The sequence below is a fragment of the Phyllobates terribilis genome, unplaced genomic scaffold, assembly GCF_046119375.1.
Source record: "Phyllobates terribilis strain yellow unplaced genomic scaffold, ASM4611937v1 Scaffold_4__5_contigs__length_816908805, whole genome shotgun sequence".
In the NCBI taxonomy this organism is placed as follows: domain Eukaryota; kingdom Metazoa; phylum Chordata; class Amphibia; order Anura; family Dendrobatidae; genus Phyllobates; species Phyllobates terribilis.
In genome coordinates this window covers 359,165,666-359,191,690 of record NW_027362764.1, presented here as the reverse complement: position 1 = coordinate 359,191,690, position 26,025 = coordinate 359,165,666, and the positions used below count along the sequence as shown (strand labels likewise).

General features: G+C 45.7%; 1 protein-coding gene across 3 annotated transcripts in view; it reads right to left on the bottom strand.

The window, feature by feature from the left end:
* SLC12A7 (solute carrier family 12 member 7) overlaps positions 1–25,649 on the bottom strand; it is a 531,598-nt gene extending 505,949 nt beyond the window's left edge. For all 3 annotated transcript variants that reach the window (XM_073678432.1, XM_073678433.1, XM_073678434.1), the window contains exon 1: positions 25,254–25,649. In XM_073678432.1, coding sequence (XP_073534533.1) covers positions 25,254–25,380 — 127 coding nt within the window. In that variant the 5' untranslated portion in view covers positions 25,381–25,649. The remainder of the gene's footprint in view (positions 1–25,253) is intronic.
* Between the last annotated feature and the right edge of the window lie 376 nt (positions 25,650–26,025).

The window sequence follows — 26,025 nt, the reverse complement described above, 5'->3', positions numbered from 1 at the left end:
GCACCCCTCACCCCCAATCCAGGTATGCATGGCACCCCTCACCCCCAATCCAGGTATGCGTGGCACCCCTCACCCCCAATCCTGGTATGCGTGGCACCCCTCAACCCTATCCTGGTATGCGTGGTACCCCATCCCTCATCCCTATCCTGGTATGTATGGTATCCCTCATCCTGGTATGCATGGCACCCCATCCCTCATCCCCAATCCCGGTATGCATGATACCCCTCACCCCCAATCCCTGTATGTGTGGCACCCCTCATCCCCAATCCCTGTATGCGTGGCACCCCTCATCCCCAATCCCTGTATGCAAGGCACCCCTCATCCCCAATCCTGGTATGCGTGGTACCCCATCCCTCATCCCTGTCCTGGTATGTATGGTATCCCTCATTCCGGTATGCGTGGTACCCCTCACCCCCAATCCCGGTATGCGTGGCACCCCTCATCCCCAATCCCGGTATGCGTGGCACCCCTCATCCCCAATCCCGGTATGCGTGGCACCCCTCATCCCCAATCCCGGTATGCGTGGTATCGCTCATCCCGGTATGCGTGGCACCCCTCACCCCCCCCAATCCCAGTATGCGTGGCACCCCTCACCCCCCCAATCCTGGTATGCGTGGCACCCCTCAACCCCCCCAATCCCGGTATGCGGGGCACCCCCTCATCCCCCCAATCCCGGTATGCGTGGCACCCCCTCATCCCCCCAATCCCGGTATGCGTGGCACCCCCTCATCCCCCCAATCCCGGTATGCATGGCCCCCCTCATCCCCAATCGATATGCGTGGTCCCCTCACCCCCCAATCCTGGTATGCGTGGTACCCCTCACCCCACAATCCTGGTGTGCGTGGTACCACTCACCCCTTTCACACTGTACACACATACAAAAAAAAAAAATGAACACTTATACTCACCTTTCTTCTCTGTACTCCAGAGCTGCTGCGTCCTGTTCTGCCGGGGGAGGAATGCGGCGCCGGAGCACCGCACTGTCCGGCGCCATTTTGCTGAAGACACACTGTAAACGTGTCTTCAGTAAAATGGAGTCGGATAGCGCTATGAGCACGCGCCGATCCAACGCCTCACTCCTGCCCCGGTCTCCTGCGAAGAGAGGCGCCGCGGCAACGCTCCTCCCGGTCAGGTATGAGAGTATGGCGCCGGAGATCGCGGTATATGTTCAGTGCCTACGCATACCGCTATCTCCGGCGCCATACACCTCCTCTTACCTGTAACGGCTGGATGCCTGCTTCTGTCTGGAGCCAGACTGCGCGTCACGCATGCGCAGTCTATCGAAGCTTCAGACAGAGGTAAGCATCCACGGTTATATTATAGATACTGGTTGGCCCGCTGTGTGTTTGACATCACTGGCCTACATCATGCTGCTCTAAGATGAGGTAGCAAAGACATGCTGTTCCATTTAAGCCAAATCAAACTCGCAAGCTAGGAGGGATTATTTGATTTCGTTCCTATGGTCCCTACCCATAATCCAAACAGTCCCTGTCCCTATTCACTACTGTACACGTACTTTGGCAAAACTAATGTTTGTTTGGTCCTACCGTGTTTCCCCGAAAGTAAGACACCCCCGATTGTAAGACGTATCGGGGGTTTCAGGGGGGCTCGGCTAATATAAGCCGTACCCCGAAAGTAAGACATATGTCTTACTTTCGGGGAAACACGGCCGTCTCCCTCTCATCTAGCTGCGCGCCGCCTCCTGCCCACTTCGGCGCCGCCCCCCCCCTTCATACGTCACCGCGTCTGCCGCCTCCGTCTGACCCACGCCTGCGCCGCCCCCCTCTCCATACGTCACCGTGCCGTCCCCTGCACTTGTCACTGCCGCCTCCTGCTTAAAATACGGTAATGCACACAGTATTACATCAGTAAAACACACTGGCATATTGGGGTATCATCTGCTGTATGTAACCCAGTGGGTATCAGCAGGTGTCACACTGGATTAAATACAGCAGGTGGTACTGTATCACACTGGGTTAGATACAGGTATAGGTACAGGTTTGCACTTTGCTGTGCCCACATGAGCTGTTTGACGGCTTAGGATGCGCCTATGCAAATTTACTCGGGCACGTCCCTACTCCAAAGAAACCTCCCCCCCCGCCCGTCACAGAAGGTAAAATGCATATACACTAAAAAAAACACATTTTACACATTTTTTTTAGCTGTCAGTGCCCCTTTAACTGCGGGATGCGGACGGTTAGAGCGGGATGAGCGAAGGGATGTGGAGGCCGCGGGAGCAGCAGTAATGTTTTCCGTGGTCCATCAGGACAACATACAAAAACACGCTGTGTGGGATACTGTATGGAGCTGTAACCCTATGGAAGGCTGTGTGGGATACTGTATGGGGCTGTAACCCTATGGAAGGCGGTGTGGGATACTGTATGGGGCTGTAACCCTATGGAAGGCGGTGTGGGATACTGTATGGGGCTGTAACCCTATGGGAGACACTGATACAAGCAGTGCTTATACCGTATGCTATATTTTAGGCCCTAGACATGAGCGCTTCCGGTTCCAGTGGTAAAAGGAAGAGTTACACCGTGGAGTATAAAAAAGCGATTGTCGAAGAATCTTGGGGCAAAAATGTAGTGCAGTTCTGCAAGGAGAAAATGCTGGATCACCGACTGGTCCAAAAATGGCGTGCAGAATACACTAACCTGAGTGAAAAAGTGGAGAGCGGAATGGCTAAAAAGCGCAAGATTGGATGTGGTCGGCAACCAATGTATACAGAGCTGGAAAGCCTAGTCTCTGAGTGGGTTGCAGACAGGAGAGCAAAGACATTGGTGGTGACCAGGGCTCAGATTCAGGAATATGCCCTTGCAGTGTCGCCACAGTTTGACATTTCCCCTGAACAATTCAAGGCATCACAGCACTGGGTGGATAACTTTCTTGAACGCAATGACCTGTCTTTGAGAAGATCCACAACCCTCTTTAGGTTGGAAGATGCTGAGATTGTTAAACGTGCATTAGCCTACAAGAAGTTTGTGGATGATATTGACTTCTCTAAATACAGTCTTTGCAACATGATCGCCATGGACGAAACTGCCGTGTTCATGGGCCAAGCAGCTCAAACCACCATTGATCAACGAGGTGCCTCCTCAGTGTACGTTCCCTCCACCGCTTATGAAAGTGCACGTGTCACCTGCATTTTAACGATTCGTCTGGATGGCACTAAAGCAACACCGCTACTCATTGCAAAGGGCAAAAAGGAGAAGATTGAGCGGGTTTCTGGCATTTATGTGCTGGAAACTGAAAAAGCCTGGGCCACACAAGATGTTATAAGAAAGTGGCTTGATTTAATGCTGCCGCTTGCAATGCGCGGGAACAAAAGAGGGATGCTGATCTGGGATGCAGCCAGCACACCGCGCCAAAACCATGAAAAACTTCCTTCATGAGCGGAGAATCGACCAAATCATGATTCCTGCAGGGATGACGGCTTATCTTCAGACTCTCGATATCGCCATTAACAAGCCGTTCAAGGACTATCTGCGTGTGGAAATCAATGACTACATTGAAAACCGAATGGAGAGAAATGTACGTGGGAACTTTGTGAAGCCCAGACTGTCAGAGATTGTTAACTGGGTGAAGAATTCTTGGAATAAGATCACCAACACCTGCGTTGCAAATGCACTGCGAGCTGGCTACCTGGACAAAGCCTGCTCATTTCAGGACAGTGCCGTTGCTACCCATGAGAAATATGGGCCAATGATTCGGCAAGAAATGTCGTCCCGAGAGTCCCAAGAAAATCCACAGGAACCTAAGAGTGTGGATGTTTATGATGATATTCCTGAGGATGATGACATGGTTGTCATGGAATAAATCTGTTTTATCTTCCAGTATTCCACTGTTCGTTCTTACCATTTTTCATTGTTTTACATGTTATGCAATGTTGTAACAAGACATTCTTGGCACTTCCTTTTATAAAACTGTTTTGTGGTGAATACAATACAGGTTGTTAATAAATGTTAATTTTATGGTTAAAACAAAAAATTCGACAATTTTTTTCCAATGTAAGACATACCCCGAAAGTAAGACATAGTGGGGCTTTTGGAGATAAAAAGAAAGTAAGACACTGTCTTACTTTCGGGGAAACACGGTACTAATAAAGCTTCCTTGAAACAAATTATATTATTATCTATATAGTTTGTGCGTCCATTTTTAGAGAACTGTAACTTTTATTTTTCTGTCAATTGAGTTGTGTAAGGGCTTGTTTATTGCGTGGTAGCCTGATAGTTTGATAACAATTTGAGGTGCATATGACTTTACTGCATTTTTACTTATTTACCTCTTCACAGCATTTAAAGACTAACTTTCTCATTGCTGAGATAGAATCTGATCAGTAGCAACTGCCATCTCCTATGTAGACAGAAGGCAGGAAGAGCTCTGCCTCTATCTCCTCCCTCCTTCTGTCTACTAAAAATCTTATCAGTAGCAACAGTAATCTCTCTCAATAATAGGAAAGTCTGTCTTCACCAAATACATATTTTACCTCAGAACTGAGAATTTTGGATAACTGAAAGCAGATTTTTCTGATAAATATTACAAAGTTGCTTATTTTCACATGTACTATTCATTTATTTAATAAAGTGTAACATGGTTTTTATTTTTAACCCCTCTACCTCCTAAACCTGTTTTTGCCTTCATGACCAGGCCAAATTTTACTATTCTGACCACTGTCACTTTATGAGGTTGTAGCATCGGCGTCTCTGCTTCCTGCCGGGCAGAGACGCCGTTCCCCTCACCGCCGCGGTCCAGGTCCGGCGTCCTACTGCTCCCCTGCTGCTGTGGCGAACACCGCGCGCAGCTTCCCGGGCTCCATGCGTGCTGCCTCCCTCTTAAAAGGGGCCGCGCGCGCCATCCTAAAGTCTCCGGCCAATGGCAGGAGGACTTCCCCTATATAAGGCACCTACTCCAAAATGGAGGTGCCTGTGCAAGGTTGTTGCTCTGTGTGCTAACAGTAGCTTCAGCCCTCAGGTCCTGCTGCCTGTCAGTCCTGCTAGCCAGTCTGTCTACAGTCCAGCCCGCCAGCCTGCTTACCTGGAAGCACCTGTCTGTTACATGTAGTGCCCGCCCACCTGCCTATCTGGAGCACCTGCCAGTTACCTGTCGTGCCCGCCAGCTCGCCTACCCGGAGCACCCGTCTGGCTATCTGCCGAACCAGCCTGCTTATCTACCCGGACCACCCGTCAGCCTTCCTGCCGTGCTCATCCGCTGCACCGGTCAGTTCCTGCCATCTGACCCGTGGGAGTCACCTGCTCTCACACAAGGTAGGTCCCAGAGTGGCACCTGGCCCCCCTGCTCGGTCCCTCCCTGGTTCACGGAGTCGATTGAGCCGCCGTGCAACCTTGGTCAGACCGAGTAGGCACTTAGTCACGCCCCTCTGGTCCCTCCTTGCACCAAAGCACACAAGTTCCACCACCCGGACCCGTAACAGTTTGCACAGGCCATGGAACCAGGTGGCCCCCAGGCTCCTTCACTCTCTGACCTGTACCAGGTGGTCTCACGTCAGAGATCTCAACAGGAGACTATCCAGTCCTATCTGCGGTCTGTCAACTCCCGCTTGGACACTCTGTCCACCCTGTCTGTGTCCGTCTCTAGCCGAGCGGCACCCCAAACTACTGGTGCCATGGCATCCGGCTCTGGACCCCGGCTCTCTGCGCCTCCACGTTTTGGTGGTGACCCCGTCTTATGTCGGGGTTTCCTAAATCAGTGCACGCTGCACTTTGAACTCCTGGCACATCAGTTCCCCTCCGACCGGTTCAAGGTGGCGTTCATCATGTCTCACCTCACCGTAGAGGCATTGGCATGGCTAAACGCCTGTGGGAGAGAGGGGATCCCCTGGTATCCCATCTTCTGGCTTTCCTGGCTGCCTTCCGGAAGGTCTTCGATAAGCCCGGACGAAAATCTTCGACTGCCTCCTCACTACTCCGTCTCCGCCAAGGGAGTCTCTACGTAGGCCAGTATGCCATATGTTTGCGAACTCTCGCATCCGAGCTTGCCTGGAACAATGAGGCCCTGGTGTCCACCTTCTGGGGAGGGTCTTTCTGGTCGGATCAAGGATGAGCTAGACGGTCGTGACATCCCTACCACCCTGGACGACCAGGTGTCATTAGCTACCCAGATTGACATCCGTTTTCTGGAACGTGCCAAGGAGACTACACAGGAGAGAAGAAGATTTGATGTACTGTCATTTGGGTGGTCGCTGACCGCTTTTCTAAAATGGCCCACTTCATCCCTCTGCCTGGTCTCACGTCTGCATCAGTGCTGGCTAATGACTTCATCACATTTCTCGTCTCCACGGCCTACCCCTCCACATTGTGTCTGATCGCGGGGTTCAGTTCACTTCGCGCTTCTGGGGAGCTACGTGTAAGCTGCTGGATGTCTCCTTGGATTTCTCCTCTGCGTATCATCCTCAGTCCAGTGGTCAAGTAACAAGTATCAACCAGGTCCTTACCAGCTTTCTTCGGCATTTTGTCAACGCTCACCATAACGAATTGGGTTGAGCTACTGCCCTGGGCCGAGTTCTCCTATAATAACCATGAGAGTGAGTCTTCTTCTAAATCCCCATTCTTTGTGGTCTACGGTCAAGAGTCTTCTTCTAAATCCCCGTTCTTTGTGGTCTACGGTCAACACCCCAGGATTCCATTTCCCATCTCCTCTTCAGTGGACAATCCTGCTGCAGAGGCTCTGGTCAGCGAATTTTCAGCTATTTGGGAAGACACTAGATATGCACTTCTTCAATCCTTCGAGTGGATGAAGAAATATGCTGATAACAGACGTCTGGATCCGCCTCAATTCCATCCGGGACACAAGGTCTGGCTTTCCTACAAATATGTTCGTCTCAAGATACCTTCCTATAAGTTGGGTCCGCAGTTCAACGGTCCGTTCGAGGTTCTTAACCAAATCAATCCCGTGGCTTACAAGCTGAAACTCCCAGTCACCTTACGGATTCACAACTCCTTTCATGTATCCCTCCTCAAACCTGTTCTCCTTAATTCTGACGATCCAGGTGCCGCTCCAGCTCCAGTCTCTGCTGGGGAAGTCTTTGAGGTAGAAAACATTTTGGCCACCAAGAGGGTAAGAGGAAACACCTTCTTTCTTGTGGATTGGAAGAGGTTTGGCCCTGAGGAGAGGTCTTGGGAACCCAGGGAGAAGATTCATGCCCCTCATCTTCTTAAAAAAATTTCTTGCGGGCCTTAAGAAGAGGGGGAATAAAGGGGGGGGGGGGGGGGGGGGGGGGGAGTACAGTAGTATCGGCGTCTCTGCCTCCTGCCGGGCAGAGATGCCGTTCCCCTCACCGCCGCGGTCCAGGTCCGGTGTCCTACCGCTCTCCTGCTGCTGTGGCGCGCAGCCTCCCGGGCTCCGTGCTTAGGGCGCGCGTGCTCCCTCCCTCTTAAAAGGGGCCGCGCGCCATCCTATAGGGTCCCCGGCCAATGGCCGGAGGACTTCCCCTATATAAGGCACCTCCTCCAAAATGGAGGTGCCTGTGCAAGGTTGTTGTTCTGTGTGCAAGCACTTTCTTCAGCCCTCAGGTCCCGCTGCCTGTCAGTCCTGCTCTTCAGTCTGTCTACAGTCCAGCCCGCCAGCCTGCCTATCTGGAGCACCTGCCAGTTACCTGTCGTGCCCGCTTGAATAATTAGCGGACGTTTGGGGAACCCCTAATGTGCTTAAACAGTGTAAACCCCCCACAAGTGACACCATTTTGGAAACTAGACCCCTCGGGCCTCGGGGAACTTATCTAGATGTGTGGTAAGCACCTTGAACCCCGAGGTTCTTCACAGAAGTTTATAACATTGAGCCGTGAAAAATAAAAAAAATTACTTTTTTTCACAAAAATGATCTTTTAGCCCCAATTTTTTTATTTTCACAAGGGTAAGAAGAGAAAATGGACCCCCAAAATAACTGTTGTGCAGTTTCTCCTGAGTACGCTGATACCCATATGTGGGAGGGAAACAAAAAAAAAAAAAAAAAAAAAGAAACCCACACGGCAGGGTTCAGAAGGGAAGGAGCACTGACTTTTTAAACGCAAAATTGTCTGAAATCGAGAGAGGATGCCATGTCGACAGAAAAATGACAGAAAATAACCAAAAGTGACACCATTCTAAAAACTGTACCCCCCAAGGTGCTCAAAACCACAATCAAGAAGATTATTAACTCATCAGGTGTTTCACAGGAATTAATGGAATGTGGAAGGAAAAAAAAAAATATTTTTTTTTTCACAATAATCTTACTTTAGACCCAAATTAGTTTATTTTTTATATATATAGATTTATCTATCTATCTATCTATCTATCTATCTATCTATCTCCCCCCCCCCCCCCCACAAAAAACCTTTAGCCCCAAATTTTTATATTTCACACAAGGGTAACAGGAGAAAATGGAACCCAAAATTTGTTGTGCAATTTCTCCTGAGCACGCAGATGCCCCATGTGTGGGGGTAAACTACTGTTTCAGCGAACAGCTGGGCTCAGAAAATAATCGGTGACGTTTTGGAATGCAGAGTTTGAGGGAATGGTCTGCGGGTGTCATGTCGCATTTGGAGAGCCCCAGATGTACCTAAAAAGTGGAAAACCCCCACAAGTGACCCCATTTTGGAAACTAGACCCCTCAAGGAATTCATTTAGATGTGCGATAGAATCTTGAACTTAAAAGGTGCTTTACAGCATTTTACAACATTGATCTGTGAAAAAATGGAAAACAATATATATTTTTTCCCAAAAAATGTTGTTTTAAGCCCAACTTTTTTCATTTTCACAAGGATATCAGGATAAAAAAAATGGACCCGAAATTTTTTTGTGCAATTTCTCCCAAGTATGCTGATACCCCACAGGTCGCGAAAACTACTTTTGAGACCGGTCACAAGAGAAGAAGTGCAGTATTGGAGTTCAGATTTGGCTGGAATGGTTTGAGGGTGCCATGTCAAATTGGTCATGCCCCTGAAGTGCCAGAACAGCAGAACCCCCCATAAGTGATCCCAATTTAAAAACTACACATTTCAATGGAGTTCATCTATGGGTGTAGTGATCATATTGTCACCACAGGTGGATCACAGAATTTTATACCATTGGGAAGTGAAGAAAAAATATAATTACATTTTTGCCACAAAAATTTAGTTTTAGTCTAAGATTTTACATTTTCACACTGGGAAATGGGCACAAATGGCACCAAAATTTGTGCCCACAATTTCTGCTGAATGTAAAAATACCCAATAGGTGACTGTCCAGTACTGCCTTGTCATACGGCAAGACTCGGGAGGGACGGAGCGCTATTCGCCTTCTGGAGCGTAGATTTTCCCAGAATACTCTGCGGACTCTATAAACAGAGCCCCTAAGTGCTAGAAGAGCAGAATCCCCTCTCAAGTGACCCCATTTTGGAAATTATAGCCCTTTGGGAATTTATCTACAGGGGTAGTGATGATCTGACTCCATGGGTGTTTTCCAGAAACAAGCAGCAGTGGATGTTGCTGAGCGAAAATTTGCAAACAGACACGCATCCGTAAATTAGGTGGACTCTCATCGCTACAGAAATGCCAAACATGTGGATACAAAATGTGGTTTAGGCACACTGGGGCATTTGGATTTGGGAGAGCAGAATTCGCTGAGTTTCTTGCAGGAGACGAGGAGCCATTTCGCTTTTCCAGAGACTTTGTACTACCAGTAACGTGGAACCCCACTATATTTCCATTGACAGACCTGAGTTGGGACTTTATGAAGGGATTGCCAGTTTGTTAGACAGCTGTGACACGAGCAGGGAGTGCCTAACAGCCGCGACACATGCAGCCGCTGCGGCACTAACATAGATGCCTAGCACGCTGAAAATACTCGGCGAGCACCCAAGCGTTCTCGCCGAAAAAATTAACAATAAATGCTCACTCATAACTAGTTAGGAACATTTAACCTAACGTTTGGGATCACGTTTATCCAGCGTTCTACGCTGAGCACTTACATTGGGGTTTTCATCTAAATCTACAAATAATGTGATTTGGATGAAACTCCCGAGGGATCCATTCACTATAATGAGGCAGCAGAGTTACTCTGGACTTAGTCTGGCCTCTGTTCAGTGGTGTCCTTTTCAGAAGTGCACAAAACTGTGGCAGACGGCACTTTTAGCCTACAAAGCAGGGCTGTGGAGTCGGTAAGCCAAACCTCCGACACCGACTCCCTCATACATGGCTCATTTTAAGTGATAAATTTACTGCAGCACAGATTCATCTCAGCTAAAAGTCTAGACCCTTAGATCAGGAATAGGACAGACATTTATATGACATTTCATAACTTTACCAAATTGAACTACTGTACCTAATTTATTATATATTTTAGGAGTTGGAGTCGGTACATTTTATACCGACTCCACCGCCGTGCTAAAAAGACGGGCACTGCTGGACCCCAGGTCAGACGGCATCCACAGAGCTTCCATCTGCCTCATTATAGGGAGTCTTCCGCTGGGGGTTTCGTTTGAATCACGTATTTAAACGGAAACCCTGGTGTAAGCTCTCAGCGTAGGATAGATTTGAGCAGAGCCTTACTGTGATCTTTGGGAGGCAGAATGAACAAATCAACAGCAGGTCAAGAATTTGTTTTAATTTTTTACACCATTTCTTTTGTTGCTTAAGTGATTAGGTGACTATTCTTCAGGTCAATGGGATTACAGCGATACCAGATTTATAAAATCGGGTTATGTTAGTGTGTGTGTGACAGCCAAAAGAACACTTTTTTTTTTTTTGCAAAAAAAAAAAAAAAGGTTTTGCATCACCATATTTTGAGACGTATAATTTCTCCATATGTCTGCTGACAGAAGCATATGACTGCTTGTTTGTTGCAGGACGAGTTGTTTTTATTGGTACCATTTTCGGGCCCATGACATTTTTTGATCGCCTTCTATTCCAATTGTTGGGAGGCACAATGAACAAAAACCAACAATTCAGGAACTGTTTTTTCTTTTTTTTTTTTTTTTTGGGGGGGGGGGATGGGGGGGGTGGTGGTGGGAGTTTTCTACGCCATTCCGCATATGGTAAAAGTGATAAGGCAGCTTTATTTTTCAGGTCAGTATGATTACAGCGATACCACATTTATATATGTTATGTACAGCACAGACCAAAAGTTTGGACACACCTTCTCATTTAAAGATTTTTCTGTATTTTCATGACTTTGAAAATTGTACATTCACACTGAAGGCATCAAAACTATGAATTAACACATGTGGAATTATATGCTTACCAAAAAAGTGTGAAACAACTGAAAATATGTCTTATATTCTAGGTTCTTCAAAGTAGCCACCTTTTGCTTTGAGGACTGCTTTGCACACTCTTGGCATTCTCTTGATGAGCTTCAAGAGGTAGTCACCGGAAATGGTTTTCACTTCACAGGTGTGCCCTGTCAGGTTTAATAAGTGGGATTTCTTGCCTTATAAATGGGGTTGGGACCATCAGTTGTGTTGTGCAGAAGTCAGGTGGAAACACAGCTGATAGTCCTACTGAATAGACTGTTAGAATTTGTATTATGGCAAGAAAAAAGCAGCTAAGTAAAGAAAAACGAGTGGCCATCATTATTTTAAGAAATGAAGGTCAGTCAGTCCGAAAAATTGGGCAAACTTTGAAAGTGTCCTCAAGAGCAGTTGCAAAAACCATCAAGCGCTACAAAGAAACTGGCTCACATGAGGACCGCCCCAGGAAAGGAAGACCAAGAGTCACCTCTGCTTCTGAGGATAAGTTTATCCGAGTCACCAGCCTCAGAAATCGCAGGTTAACAGCAGCTCAGATTAGAGACCAGGTCAATGCCACACAGAGTTCTAGCAGCAGACACATCTCTACAACAACTGTTAAGAGGAGACTTTGTGCAGCAGGCCTTCATGGTAAAATAGCTGCTAGGAAACCACTGCTAAGGACAGGCAACAAGCAGAAGAGACAAGTTTGAGCTAAAGAACACAAAGAATGGACATTAGACCAGTGGAAATTTGTGCTTTGGTCTGATGAGTCCAAATTTGAGATCTTTGGTTCCAACCATCGTGTCTTCGTGCGACGCAGAAAAGGTGAAGGGATGGACTCTACATGCCTGGTTCCCACCATGAAGCATGGAGGAGGAGGTGTGATGGTATGGGGGTGCTTTGCTGGTGACACTGTTGGGGATTTATTCAAAATTGAAGGCATACTGAACCAGCATGGCTACCACAGCATCTTGATGATTTGGGGTGAGCTGGACCGCAGAGTGAAGGCAAAAGGGCCAACAAGTGCTAAGCATCTCTGGGAACTCCTTCAAGATTGTTGGAAGACCATTTCCAGTGACTTCCTCTTGAAGCTCATCAAGAGAATGCCAAGAATGCCAAGAGTGTGCAAAGCAGTCATCAAAGCAAAAGGTGGCTACTTTGAAGAACCTAGAATATAAGACATATTTTCAGTTGTTTCACACTTTTTTGTTAAGTATATAATTACACATGTGTTAATTCATAGTTTTGATGCCTTCAGTGTGAATGTACAATTTTCATAGTCATGAAAATACAGAAAAATCTTGAAATGAGAAGGTGTGTCCAAACTTTTGGTCTGTACTGTATATGATTTGGTATTTTTACACAAACTATCTTATAGGAAAAATTATCTTTGCATAACTTTATTCTGAGAGCTATAACTTATTAATCTGCGGCTGAAGCTTAACCCCTTAAGCCCCGGAGCATTTTCCGTTTTTGCATTTTCGTTTTTGCTCCCCTTGTTCCCAGAGCCATAGCGTTTTTATTTTTTGGTCAATATGGCCATGTGAGGGCTTATTTTTTGCGGGACGAGTTGTACTTTTCAACGCCATTACTAGTTTTACCATATCCTGTACGGGAAAACGGGAAAAAAATTCCAAGTGCGGTAAAATTGCAAAAAAAGTGCAATACCACAGTTGTTTTTTATTTATTTTTTTTACCACGTTCACTGAATGCTAAAACTGACCTGCCCTTCTTATTCTACAGGTCATTACGAGTTCATAGACACCAAACATGTATAGGTTCTTTTATATTTAAGTGGTGAAAAAAAAATCCAAAATTTGGTAAAAAATAAAAAATAAAAATAGCGCCATTTTCCAAGACCTGTAGCGTCTCCATTTTTCGTGATCTGGGGCTGGTTGATGGCTTATTTTTTGCGCACCGGGCTGTCGTTTTTATTGATAACATTTGGGGTAGATCCGATGTTTTGATCGCCCGTTATTGCATTTTATTGCAATTTTGCAGCGACCAAAAAACGTAATTCTGGCGTTTAGAATTTTTTTCTCGTTACGCCGTTTACCGATCGGATTAATTCTTTTTTTATATTGATAGATCGGGCGATTCTGAACGCGGCGATATCAAATATGTGTATGTAGGGTTTTTTTTTTTTATATTTTATTTTGAATGGGGCGAAAGGGGGGTGATTTAAACTTTTATATTTTTTTAAAAACTTTTTTTTTTTTTACTTTTTGCTTGCTTCTATAGTCTCCAAATGAGACTAGAAGCAGCAACTGTCCGATCACCTCTGCTACATACAGGGGACGAGCAGGTCCCCTGCATGCAGCAGAAATGGTCCTGTTCTATGAGCGCCGAGCACTAGGTGGCGCTCATAGCAACAAGATCATGACAACCACAGGCGTCTGCTGCAGACCCTGGGTTGTCATGCCCACCCATCGGTGACCCGCGATCACGTGACGGGGGTCGCCGGTGGGCGGGGCTTATGACGCGCAACCCGGAAGCGTGCGTTAAATGCCGCTGTCGGAGATTGACAGCGGCATTCAACATGTTAACAGCCGCGGGTGGATCGCGATTCCACCCGGGGCTGTTGCGGGCACATGTCAGCTGTAATAATCAGCTGACATGTGCTCGGTTCAGTGAGGGCTCAGCGCAGCAGCCCTCACTGAACGGACAGTACGCAAATATGCGTACTAATACGTCCCTGGTATTTAAGGGGTTAAGGTCAGCTTGTTTTTTGAGAAATAAGATGACATTGTCAGCTATCCCATTTTTAATTAAATTAGTCTTTTTGAGCGCATTTGATTCCACTTTTTGTTCGGTGAGATATATATATAAATATATATATATATATTGTAAGGCAGCGCTAGACATCATAATGGGGAATACTCGCTTCGCTGCGACAATCAATGCACACGTGCAATGTCTTTCCGTTTTTAAACAATGCTCAGCAGTTTATTACTTCATAAACCGCATATGACCAGGTCCAACTCAGTGGCACACCGACACACATATATATAATATTCACGAGCCAAGTGACACACCGGCCCACTTGCTCCAGGTACAGCCTTCAGCAAGGTAATAACATAGCCATGACCATATTAATGTCCATATAACACAGGGTATTACCTTTGCCGGGTTTAGCTGCTGCAGTCCATTTAATCCGCCACCACTGTGGCTTTGCGGCTTCCCAGGTGGGGGTCTCCAGCCGTCGTTCCCTCAAAGGCCACTGACATCCACACAGGATCCAGGCTCTGCCTTTCAGGCACCAGGCTTCACTCGGCCTCACACGGTCAGTGTCCCACACACACGGGAACAGGCCTTACGCCTCTCTCACAGAACACACCTGTCTCCCATCAAGCAGGGTTTATATATGCATCCCGTGCACACACACACATACTGACAGGACCTTGCTGATGTCACAGTCATGTGACCAGTCACCTGAGGGGAAAGGTACATGATCAGGTAAAACACATCCTGGACCATTACCATAATGCCAGCAAGTCGTCGCTGCATTACAATATATATATATATATATATATATATATATATATATATATATATATATATATATATATATATATATATATATATATATATATATATATATATATATATATATATATATATATATATATATATATATATATATTTTTTTTTTTTTGAAAACAGCACCATTTAATAATTACTCACTAGTGGGTGCCAGGCCTCCAGTCTGTCCAAACTGTTGCATATCAAAGAAGGTATAGCAAAAGGCAGCACTCCAAATAATTTTTTTAGAAAAAAATGGACTTTATTGAGCCCAAAAAGCAACATTTCGGTTCACAGAACCTTTTTCAAGCAGAGTTCAAATGCATAAGGTGCAATATATATATAGTTACAAACAGTGATTCCATAATAGCAATTAATTTATACAAAACCATGATTTCACAAAAAAAGTGCATGTCTCAAAATAACGTTCCAATTACATACTTGGTGATAAATTTAGAAAATACATTATTATCTTCAATATCATGATCCATAACTCTCATAAAGTGACAAGTGCTTTGATTGATAATTATTAGTGCCAGGTGTAAATTATAAATACTACAAATGAGGGTGCGACTCACCCCGCAGCAATCATGCACCAACATACTTCCGACTTCCTCCACGCTATTCTCGGCGTCTCAGAATTCAATCGGCACATATGTCTCCCGTGAGACCCACATTGTTTTGTCACATGACCGGAGCAAACTTAGTCCGCCCATATCGTGACGTCACCGGACATGCGCTTTACACTTGTGACACTACGGTCGCCATCTTTCTAGTTGGCAAATACCACACAGAAGATTATTTTTAAATATAGATAGAATGTGCACTTGATTAATATAGTTTGTCCTATCCTCTCCTAACCCATAAACTACAAAGACGCGCACACTTCTTATATCAATATTATCAAGGACACCATCCTATTCACACTTCTCAATTTATTTATATTATGAGGACGGTGTCCATACGATAATTCCCATGTTCATAATTATAAATGAACAGAGAGATAATATATTAATACTTAACCCAAACACCCTTCCATGGAATTCCCTATCCCTAGGTTCATCCATGGAGTGAGATTAAAGAGTCAGAGGAGGAACCTTCCTCAGGTCCCCACCCCCTTCCCAATCTCAGGCGATAATTGGAAATACATTATAATTCAATTCTCTCCATAAATAGGAGTACCATTTCACAATATAGAGATATATTTCTATCTTCATTAGGTGGAAACTTGAATATTTTGAACTACTATATAGTGTATATAAAAAAAATTTTTTTATGAAAAATCCATTCCCAGAGGAAGTCTCCCTTTCTTTATACGCATGTTGCTGCAAGTCGAGTCACCTCCATAAGATATCATAGTGAAAGTGATTGATCTGCAAGAAACCAAAAACATCGATATATAAATATATTAAAAAATAAAAACTCAATTATATTTAAAATACTCCAATTTTCATATACTGCTAATGTCTGAACATAATCCTCAGGTGATACCTGCTGTATTAAATTCAGCATTTAATCCATTAGGCTTCAATGTGTTCAATTTATGGATCCACTCAAGTTCCTTTCTCTTTAATAATTATATTCTGTCACCACCCAGTCTCTGCAATGGGACCGCATCTATAATTCTAAACCTTAATTGTGCCACAGTATGTCCCGCCTCCACAAAATGCTTTGATACAGGTAAATCCATCCTCTTTTTTCTAATAGAATGTCTATGATTATTCATGCGAGTTTTAAAATCACATGTAGTTTCTCCTATATACCAAAGTGAGCAAGGGCACTCCAACAAATATATTATACAGTCGGAATCACATGTAAAGAAATTTTTTATATTATATACTTTGAGTTTTTGGATGAACAAACCGATCACCTTTTAACATAAACGGGCAATTAACACATGAAAGGCATGGATAACAACCCTTTCTCCCCCTACCTGTAATGAATGTCTGAGTCACAGTTTTAGAGGGGCCAATAATTGAATGTACTAATACATCTTTAATATTTTTATTTCTTCTATAAGAAAAAAGGAGGGGGATTTTTAAATTCTGGCACGTCCGGTAAACACTTTAACATTTTCCAATGGTTCCTAACTATACTCGCTACCTGTTCACTGTCTTCACAAAATGTCGATACCATAGGTATTCTATCATCCTTATTACCTTTAGTCGTTTTTTTCAAAATAATATCCCTATTTAGTTCACTAACTTTTTTTTCCTGTTTATTTAAAAGTTTCTGAGGGTATCCTCTCGACCTAAGTTTTTTCGTAAGTTTCTGTGCACTTTTATGCAAACCCTCCTCACTACTCTCTATTCTTTTAATTCTTACATATTGACTAAAAGGTAATGATTCTACCATACGTCTTGGATGGTGACTGTTGTACCTCAGGAAATCGTTTCGATCCGTCGGTTTAGTGAAAAGGGAAGTCAATAGTTTTCCATTTTCCTGTGTGATAAGAACATCCAAAAACTGAATAGATTTACATGAGCTCACCAATGTAAATTTAATAGTCCTATCGACCTGATTCAAATTAACATAAAAATCCTCCAGTTCCTCTTGTGTACCTGTCCATAGGAGGAAGACATTATCTATGTATCGCCACCACACCATAACGTGTCTAAAGTGGTGGGACACAGACAAGGTCCTCCTCCAATGTAGCCATAAGAATATTTGCATAAGCAGGGGCCATATTGGCCCCCATCGCGGTTCCACGTTTCTGGAAGAAATAATGACATAATACGAACTCTAATAGTTCAATAATACGTTTCCTACTGTTTTCTCTGAGATCCATATATGACAGTCTCCGTTCAATCGCCTCCACCCCCCTATCATTATCAATGGAGGCGTATAGAGATACCACATCAAATGAGGCCAAAATTACCTCATTTTTTAATTCGACTTCCTGTGTTTTTAATAAAAAATCTGTGGTATCTCTCACAAAGGATTTAGTATTTTTCGCCAACGGATTTAATATTCTATCAAGATAAGTTCCAATTTTACTCGTTAATGAATTTACCCAATGTGGGTCTCATGGGAGACATGCGCAGATTGAACTCTGAGACGCCGAGAATAGCGTGGAGGAAGTCGGAAATATGTTTATGCATGATTGCTGCAGGGTGAGTCGCACCCTCATATGTATTATTTATAATTTACACCTGGCACTAATAATTATCAAAGCACTTGTCACTTTATGAGAGTTATGGATCATGATATTGAAGATAATAATGTATTTTCTAAATTCATCACCAAGTATGTAATTGGAACGTTATTTTGAGATATGCACTTTTTTTGTGAAATCATGGTTTTGTATAAATTAATTGCAATTATGGAATCACTGTTTGTAACTATATATATTGCACCTTATGCATTAGAACTCTGCTTGAAAAAGGTTCTGTGAACCGAAACGTTGCTTTTTGGGCTCAATAAAGTCCACTTTTTTCTAAAAAATTATTTAGAGTGCTACCTTTTGATATACCTTCACACACACACACACACACACACACACACACACACACACACACACACACACACATACATACATACTGTTCCCTGAAGAAGTTGACTGGGGGTACAGTTTTATAGGTCGAGTCGTTCTGGACGCAGCGATACCAAATGTGTAGTTTATTATTTTTTTTCCATGAAACTATTTGGAGTAGAATATATTTACTATTTTGAGATGTTTTTACAATTTTTTTTTACCTAGTCCCTCTATGGGACTTTCACTTTCTGCAGTCTGATTGCAGTTCTAATGCATTTGAACTGTCAGCCCTCCAGATAAAGTTAGCTAGATCATGCACTGCGCAAGATCTAACTAACTTGCTAGTACCTGTTGACCCGGATGACATCATGACGGTCGGAGTGCAGAGGGGGCTCCCTCCGTCTGCATGCCTGCTAAATTCTGCGATCACAGCACTGAGGGGCATAAAATGCCAGAAGTGGTGCGGGCACCGCTCCTGGCACTTACTCAGAATCAGCTGACACCCGGTAGCGATCGACCACGCACAGTCCCTGTGTGTGCAAAACCACCTGGATGTATCCACACGTCCAAGGTCGGTAAGTACCTAGTGACCTGGACGCATGGATACATTCAAGGTCGTAAAGGGGGTTAACGGCCTTCAGTGCGATCTCGAGCCAATTCGACTTGATGGATGAACGCTCTGTAGGAAGATCGATCTTGTGCAAGCCTAGATAGGTCCACCACGGTTTTCTCCGCCATTAGCTTGATAGTATAAAGCCATAGGGTTGCTGGTCTTCTTCTTCGCCTTGTTCCTTCAATTCTTCAAATCATGATGTCTTTCTCCAAAGGATTGCTCTCTTCGTAAGACTAGGCAAGTCTTAGCTTGTGATCCTAGTTGCTTCAAGTGACATGTCTGGCTTAATTTGTTCATTCTTCTTGCCACGGTATTGATCACCTTCGCAAGCACCACATTTTGAAGGCATTGATTTTTTTGTCTTGTTTCTTTATTGTCCGGGCTTCGCATCCATATGTTACTACAGAAAAGACCAGACTATGTACGAACAGTGTCTTCGTCGCCAGTGAAATGTTCCATGATTTGAAGACCAGTGACTTCATTGTTGATTTGCCCATAGCTAGTCCCGAATTGACTTCAGGTGTCATCGCTGCATCTTGAGTGATTATTGACCTAAGTAGGGTGAAGTCCTTTACAACTTCCAGTTTGTCGCCATCCATCTCAACTGTGTTCCGGTCATACCTGGCAGTAATCAATCTCTTGGTCTTCTTTGTATTGAGTAGGAGTCATATGTTTGAGCTTTCCATCTTCACACTCCATAATAAGTCCTTCATTCCATCTACCCTTGTTGCCAATGTTGTATCGTTTGTGTATTTAATATTGTTGATGATTCGTCCAGCAATTTTGATTCCTTTTTTTCAGCAAGTCCAACCTTCTTGAAAATAGATCCTGCTTATAAATTGAAGAGAAATAGTGACAGGAAGCAGCTTTGTTCAATGCCTCGCTCTACTTGGAACCATGTCGTGTCACAGTGTGCTGTTTAGACTGTTGCTTCTTTGTCGATGTAAAGGTTAAGCACACTCATATCCTTCATGGTATTGCAAAGTTTCTGATGATCAATGCAGTCGAAGACTTTGCTGTAGTTGATGAAGCAAGAATAGATCTCTGTTGTATTCTTTGGGCATTTCTATTATCCATCTAATATAGCTAATTACTAGTGTTGAGCGAGTATGTTCTGTTCCGAGTATGCTCGGGCCGAGCTCCGAGTATTTACAGCTGCTCGGTGATGTGTTTAAATCGCTCCCCGTGTGCATGATTTGCAACTGTTTGACAGCTTTATTACATGTGAGGAATGTGTAAGAAATAAACATTCCTCACATGTAGTAAAACTGTCAAACAGTCGCAAATCATGCACACGGGAGCGATTTAAATACTCGGAGCTCAGCCCGAGCATACTCGGCAAAAGGGTTAATAGAACATACTCGCTCAACACTACTAATTACATCTCTTGTTCCTCTGCCTTTTCTGAATCCTGCTTGTTCCTCTGCCAGCTCCTTTTCAAAGTAAGGATGTACCAGTATTTGTAGGATCTTCAGTATTATTTGGAACGCTGGTGGGTAAGGACCCACTGTGCCTCAGGCTGGGCTCACCCTGGAGGGGTGTGACTAAGCGACTACCTGGTTTTCGCTAGAGCCTCCAGTGGTGAGGATAGGCTTGGCTGCAGGTAGTCGCCAGGTACCACTCCAAAGCAGTTCCCAAGACTGCAGCAGCTGACCGGACGGTCTGAGGCACAAGTACGTGGAAAGGGATGGCAAATACCGAAACGTGGTCAGACGGTCCAAGGTTGGGGCAGACAGCACAGGATCAGTAGGCGCAGCCGAGGTCAGGGATATAGAGGTCAAACAGGAATGGGTAAATAAGCTGGGTCATTAAAGGGAAGCGGTTTCAAGAGAAAGCTATATATCGTGAACTAACAGGGAAGGAACAATGTTCTAGCAGAGAGTGGTAGCTGCCTAAAATGCGACCTAGTGGCAAAGGATAGGCCGGGGAACCAAATCTCTGCAGGACACTACAGGGTTAAATTCATGCAGAGACCTGCCACTCCACCCTAAGGCTAGATGGATACCACATGTGCAGCAGCAATGCTGTGATGTACAGGAGGAAACAAATTCAGCAGCACGGCCTGCCGCAAGAAGAAACCGCACAGCGAGTGGGGCGGCGATGGCATACAAGTAGATGCCACCGTGACAGTATTTTGATGGAATGAGGTAGGAATACAACAGTACGATTGTTTTCATAGTCAGTAGCATCTCCCTTATTTGGAATAAGAATAAACACAGATCTTGTCCTGTCCTTGGGCCATTTACCAGTTGTTCATATCTGTTGTCACAGGTGTGTGATGACCTCAACTGCTGTTTCAGAAGACTATTAGCTCTATTGGAATATTGTCACATACAGGTGCTTTGTTTTTTGACAGAAGCTTTATCGCAGCTACGACTTAATCTTTCAAGATGTTCAGTTACTTCTTAAGGACTTTGTATGTTCTCCCCGTGTTTGCGTGGGTTTCCTCCGGGTTCTCAGCTTTCCTCCCACATTACAAAAACATACTGATAGGGAATTTAGATTATAGGAACTGTTCCCATTAGGGCTCACAATGTCTGTAAAGTGCTGTGGAATTAATGGCGCTATATAAGCGAGTAAAATAAAACGTATGGGTTAATTGTATATTTCGATTAATCAGATTGTTACAGCGACGGGTGATACAAATATGCTTGTTTTTTTAAATCTCTTTTTAAATGGGTAAAATGTTGGGCAATTATAATTTCTATATGAAAAAAAACAGCTGTGCTTCACAGAAGTACCAAGTTGGCAGTGACTAAGCTTTTAGCACTGGTAATCCATTGGTGCCTGGCAGGCGGGGGTGGCTCAACGGGAGCCTATGACTGCGGAATTTCAATGGAGCAAAGACTGACAGCAGCATTTAAATGGTTAATAGCAGCAATCATGGACAGATGCTGGCATCTACTGCATGTAGAGGAATCTCTGCTCCAGAGCTCCATTCACACACTGACCCGAGTGCTGTCGTGCATGTACATTATTTTGTGCTAAGGGGTTAGAGAGCCACCCCCATGAAGATTTCTAACTACATACACCTAAACGTGTATAAAAGAGTACAAAGTGCAGATCTCAATATACTTCCTTCTCCAGTGATCAGCAGAGTTCCTGACCTCTTCTGCACTACTTAACTGCAGACGCCTGGTTTTGAGTTCTATATCTTTATTATACTATATACCTACAGGTTTCTGTCTATATGATCCTCTATATCTGCCATTTTGTTCAACCAAACTGCAGTATTTGATGTATGGTGGTTATTTGTAACATGTTCTTATGGGGCAATTGATCTATGTCATTATCTGTACCTTCAGGTTATTGATTACTTGTGGACATGGTCTTTCTGTATAGTTTCTGTTTTTTACTGGTTTTAGCATGTTTGTGTCAGTGCACATTAATAAATTTTGGAATTTTTTGATTTAACACTATAGACTCATAGGTGTGCATTTCCATATTACATTGTCTCTTTCTTCTTTTTTTGCTTCAGATTATCTTGTCATTTTTTGCCCTATGATTGGCACTGGTGCACCCCCCATTTCCATATATCTATCTCTACTTAACCGCAGATGAGACTATCCAGACCATAGTGTCTTTTGTATGGACTGGAAGTGGCTTTCTACGGCCACGTTCACACGTTCAGTAATTTTAGTTAAAAATTTGTGTGTGAGTGTATGCAAAAACAACTGCTCTATTTATTAAAGAGCAATTGTAATGACACAGTGCTATATAATAATATGATTATTGAAATATATTAAGACGATAAAAACTTTTATGGGAGTGCTTTTTAAACTCCTCCTAACCACTGTTTTGCAGTCAGAAAACAACAGGACCTGAAGTCACCCATTCTGCACATTGAGATCCACACCAAACTAACATTACATATTCAATGGATAGGTGACTTTTAGTAGATTACGATATCCTTTTAAAGTTTGATCATCAGCATCTAATCTATTTTCTTCAAACTTTTTTTTTGTAGAAACCTGTGCCCAATGAGTGTGAAAGCACTTCCCAAGTCTCTGACTCCCTGGGTCTAATCCCCATCCAGCACCTCCTTCCTCTGTTTGACTGACATTGTTACAAAGTTGTAGTAATTATATATTAAAGCGAACATATCTGGTCCCCTACTGTCCAAAATAGTTTCTACAGCAGGAAAGGATACATGCTGCTTATTCTGACAAAATGGGATGTGCCTTACTGAGTTTGCCATCTTTTAAACCAGTACTATCATTCCCCAGCTGAATACATGCTAACAAGGAAGGACTAGTCAGGCATGGCATCCCTTCTCCCAGATTAGTCCTGGTTTGCATTCTTTAACTATGCCCCATGGCCGTGATCAACACCCGCCATACAATCACAGTTATGGTAGGACTGACAGCAAAATGGAGAGATTTTGGAAGGCTATATGAGACCTTTAGAAGAAAAATCTAACGAAATCAGCATGCAGTTTGGGACAGTCTGGGGACCCAACAGTCTCCCCTGTTACTTAGCCATGTAACCGAGATAAGCCTGTCTAACACGTGCTCTGCAACGTACATGACATATCGGCAGGCCTACTGAAGCAGGTCACCAGCCCATTTATTATCCAGAAAGGATCACTATCCATAATATTGGTCACATCTGCAACATACAACTAACTTTAAAAGGGGTTGTCTGAGTTAAATGGGTCTGCCAAATGAAGGGAAAAGCAAAAAACACACAAGCGAGAAGGTAGAAGTTTCTCAACTCACACAACCTCTCTTACATGTATAGTTTGGGTTTTGCGTTCAGTAATATAATGACAGCCGTTTTGAAAAACCTTATAAATGTCCCATAGACAAAACCACAGTAAATGCACAACAACACAATTTATAATCACATGTATTTGTAATAGTGTACTTTATGCATTATTTCCTGGAGGACTCCTCTAAAAAGTCACCATAAGTACATACTACCTACGCTCCATAACCCATCCCCGGGACTGCAGAGATCTGCGCTCGGCTTTTTCTGTCAGCCCCATAAAGAATGATGCATGTACACCACAACCACACACCCTCCAGGCAAGGGGGGGGACGGGACTCAGCACCACACACCCTCCAGGCAAGGGGGGGGGGGGGTCAGCACCACACACCCTCCAGGCAAGGGGGGGGGGGGGGTCAGCACCACACACACACCCTCCAGGCAAGGGGGGGGGGGGGGGGGGTCAGCACCACACACACACCCTCCAGGCAAAGGGGGGGGTCAGCACCACACACACCCTCCAGGCAAAGGGGGGGTCAGCACCACACACACCCTCCAGGCAAAGGGGGGGGGGTCAGCACCACACACACCCTCCAGGCAAAGGGGGGGGGGGGTCAGCACCACACACACCCTCCAGGCAAAGGGGGGGGGGGGTCAGCACCACACACACCCTCCAGGCAAAGGGGGGGGGGGTCAGCACCACACACACCCTCCAGGCAAAGGGGGGGGGGGGTCAGCACCACACACACCCTCCAGGCAAAGGGGGGGGGGTCAGCACCACACACACCCTCCAGGCAAAGGGGGGGGGGTCAGCACCACACACACCCTCCAGGCAAAGGGGGGGGGGTCAGCACCACACACACCCTCCAGGCAAAGGGGGGGGGTCAGCACCACACACACCCTCCAGGCAAAGGGGGGGGGGGTCAGCACCACACACACCCTCCAGGCAAAGGGGGGGGGGTCAGCACCACACACACCCTCCAGGCAAAGGGGGGGGGGTCAGCACCACACACACCCTCCAGGCAAAGGGGGGGGGGTCAGCACCACACACACCCTCCAGGCAAAGGGGGGGGGGGGTCAGCACCACACACACCCTCCAGGCAAAGGGGGGGGGGGTCAGCACCACACACACCCTCCAGGCAAAGGGGGGGGGGGTCAGCACCACACACACCCTCCAGGCAAAGGGGGGGGGGGGTCAGCACCACACACACCCTCCAGGCAAAGGGGGGTCAGCACCACACACCCTCCAGGCAAAGGGGGGTCAGCACCACACACCCTCCAGGCAAGGGGGGGGGGTCAGCACCACACACACCCTCCAGGCAAAGGGGGGGGGGGGGGTCAGCACCACACACACCCTCCAGGCAAAGGGGGGGGGGGGGGGTCAGCACCACACACACCCTCCAGGCAAAGGGGGGTCAGCACCACACACACCCTCCAGGCAAGGGGGGGGGGGGGGGGGTCAGCACCACACACACACGTTTCAAACAGTCAGCCATGCCACAAAACCCCTCAGCAGAGGACGGCGCTGACACGTAAATGAAGTGCAAGCTTCCGTGTGACGAGAAGCAGCGGGGAGGGGCGGGGCTTGGCGTGACGTCACCGCTGGGCAGGTGAAGCCTTGCAGTGGGCTCCGCAGACAGTGGAGGGCTCCGCTCCTCGAACAGTGTGCTCTCTGCAGCGCTCACTCACACCTGCCCACTGAGAAGGTGACGGCTACCCGGCCGCTCGGTCTCTTACCTAGTAGGGACTCCTCACTGTGACACCGCGGTCCATGGCCAGTCCTCTCCTGGCCCGCTGCCGCCATCTCACTCTCCGGAGCATCCTCCTGTTGCTCCACAGGGACCACAGTAAAGCTGGTAGGCATCCCGCCTGCGTCCGTCACAGAGCCGTGTGCCCACACCGTCACCTGGTGGCCACTCGCCCGAGCTATACACTGGCCCAGGGACAGACTGACTTCTCCCCGCCCAGGTTTACTCTCCGCCCTATCAGTTTAACTCTTGTGTATCGCTACAGGGCTTCAGATAAGAAGCGGTTAACCCAGGAGGGCGGGGCGAGCCGGGGATCTCGGATACCGATCTGGCACGTGATGGTCACCGCTGCCGTCCGTGCACAGGGCGTGGCCAAACCTTTCCCGCCAATGACGTTCAAAACAGACTTCTCTCCTGCCAAGTCCACAGTCCACACACGGCCGCGGTGACGGGTGAGGAGCGGGCAGTGTGCAGCAGCTAGCCCTGCTCAGCGCCTATACCTGCTTAAAGGGAATGTGTCACCCCCTGGGCGATATCAGACCGCTACTATGGGCATACAGGTGATAGACAAGGAAATCTATACTTACCTGTATGGCCCATAGTAGAGGTTTGATTGCAGAGGAAATGCTTTTTATAAAATCAATAATTTTCCTTCCACGCAGCTATATAAGGGCTTGTATTTTGTGGGACGAGCTGTAGGTTATAGGCTATGGCTCCACTATCAGTATTTTACCTCAGTATGTGTAAGCCAAAACCAGGTG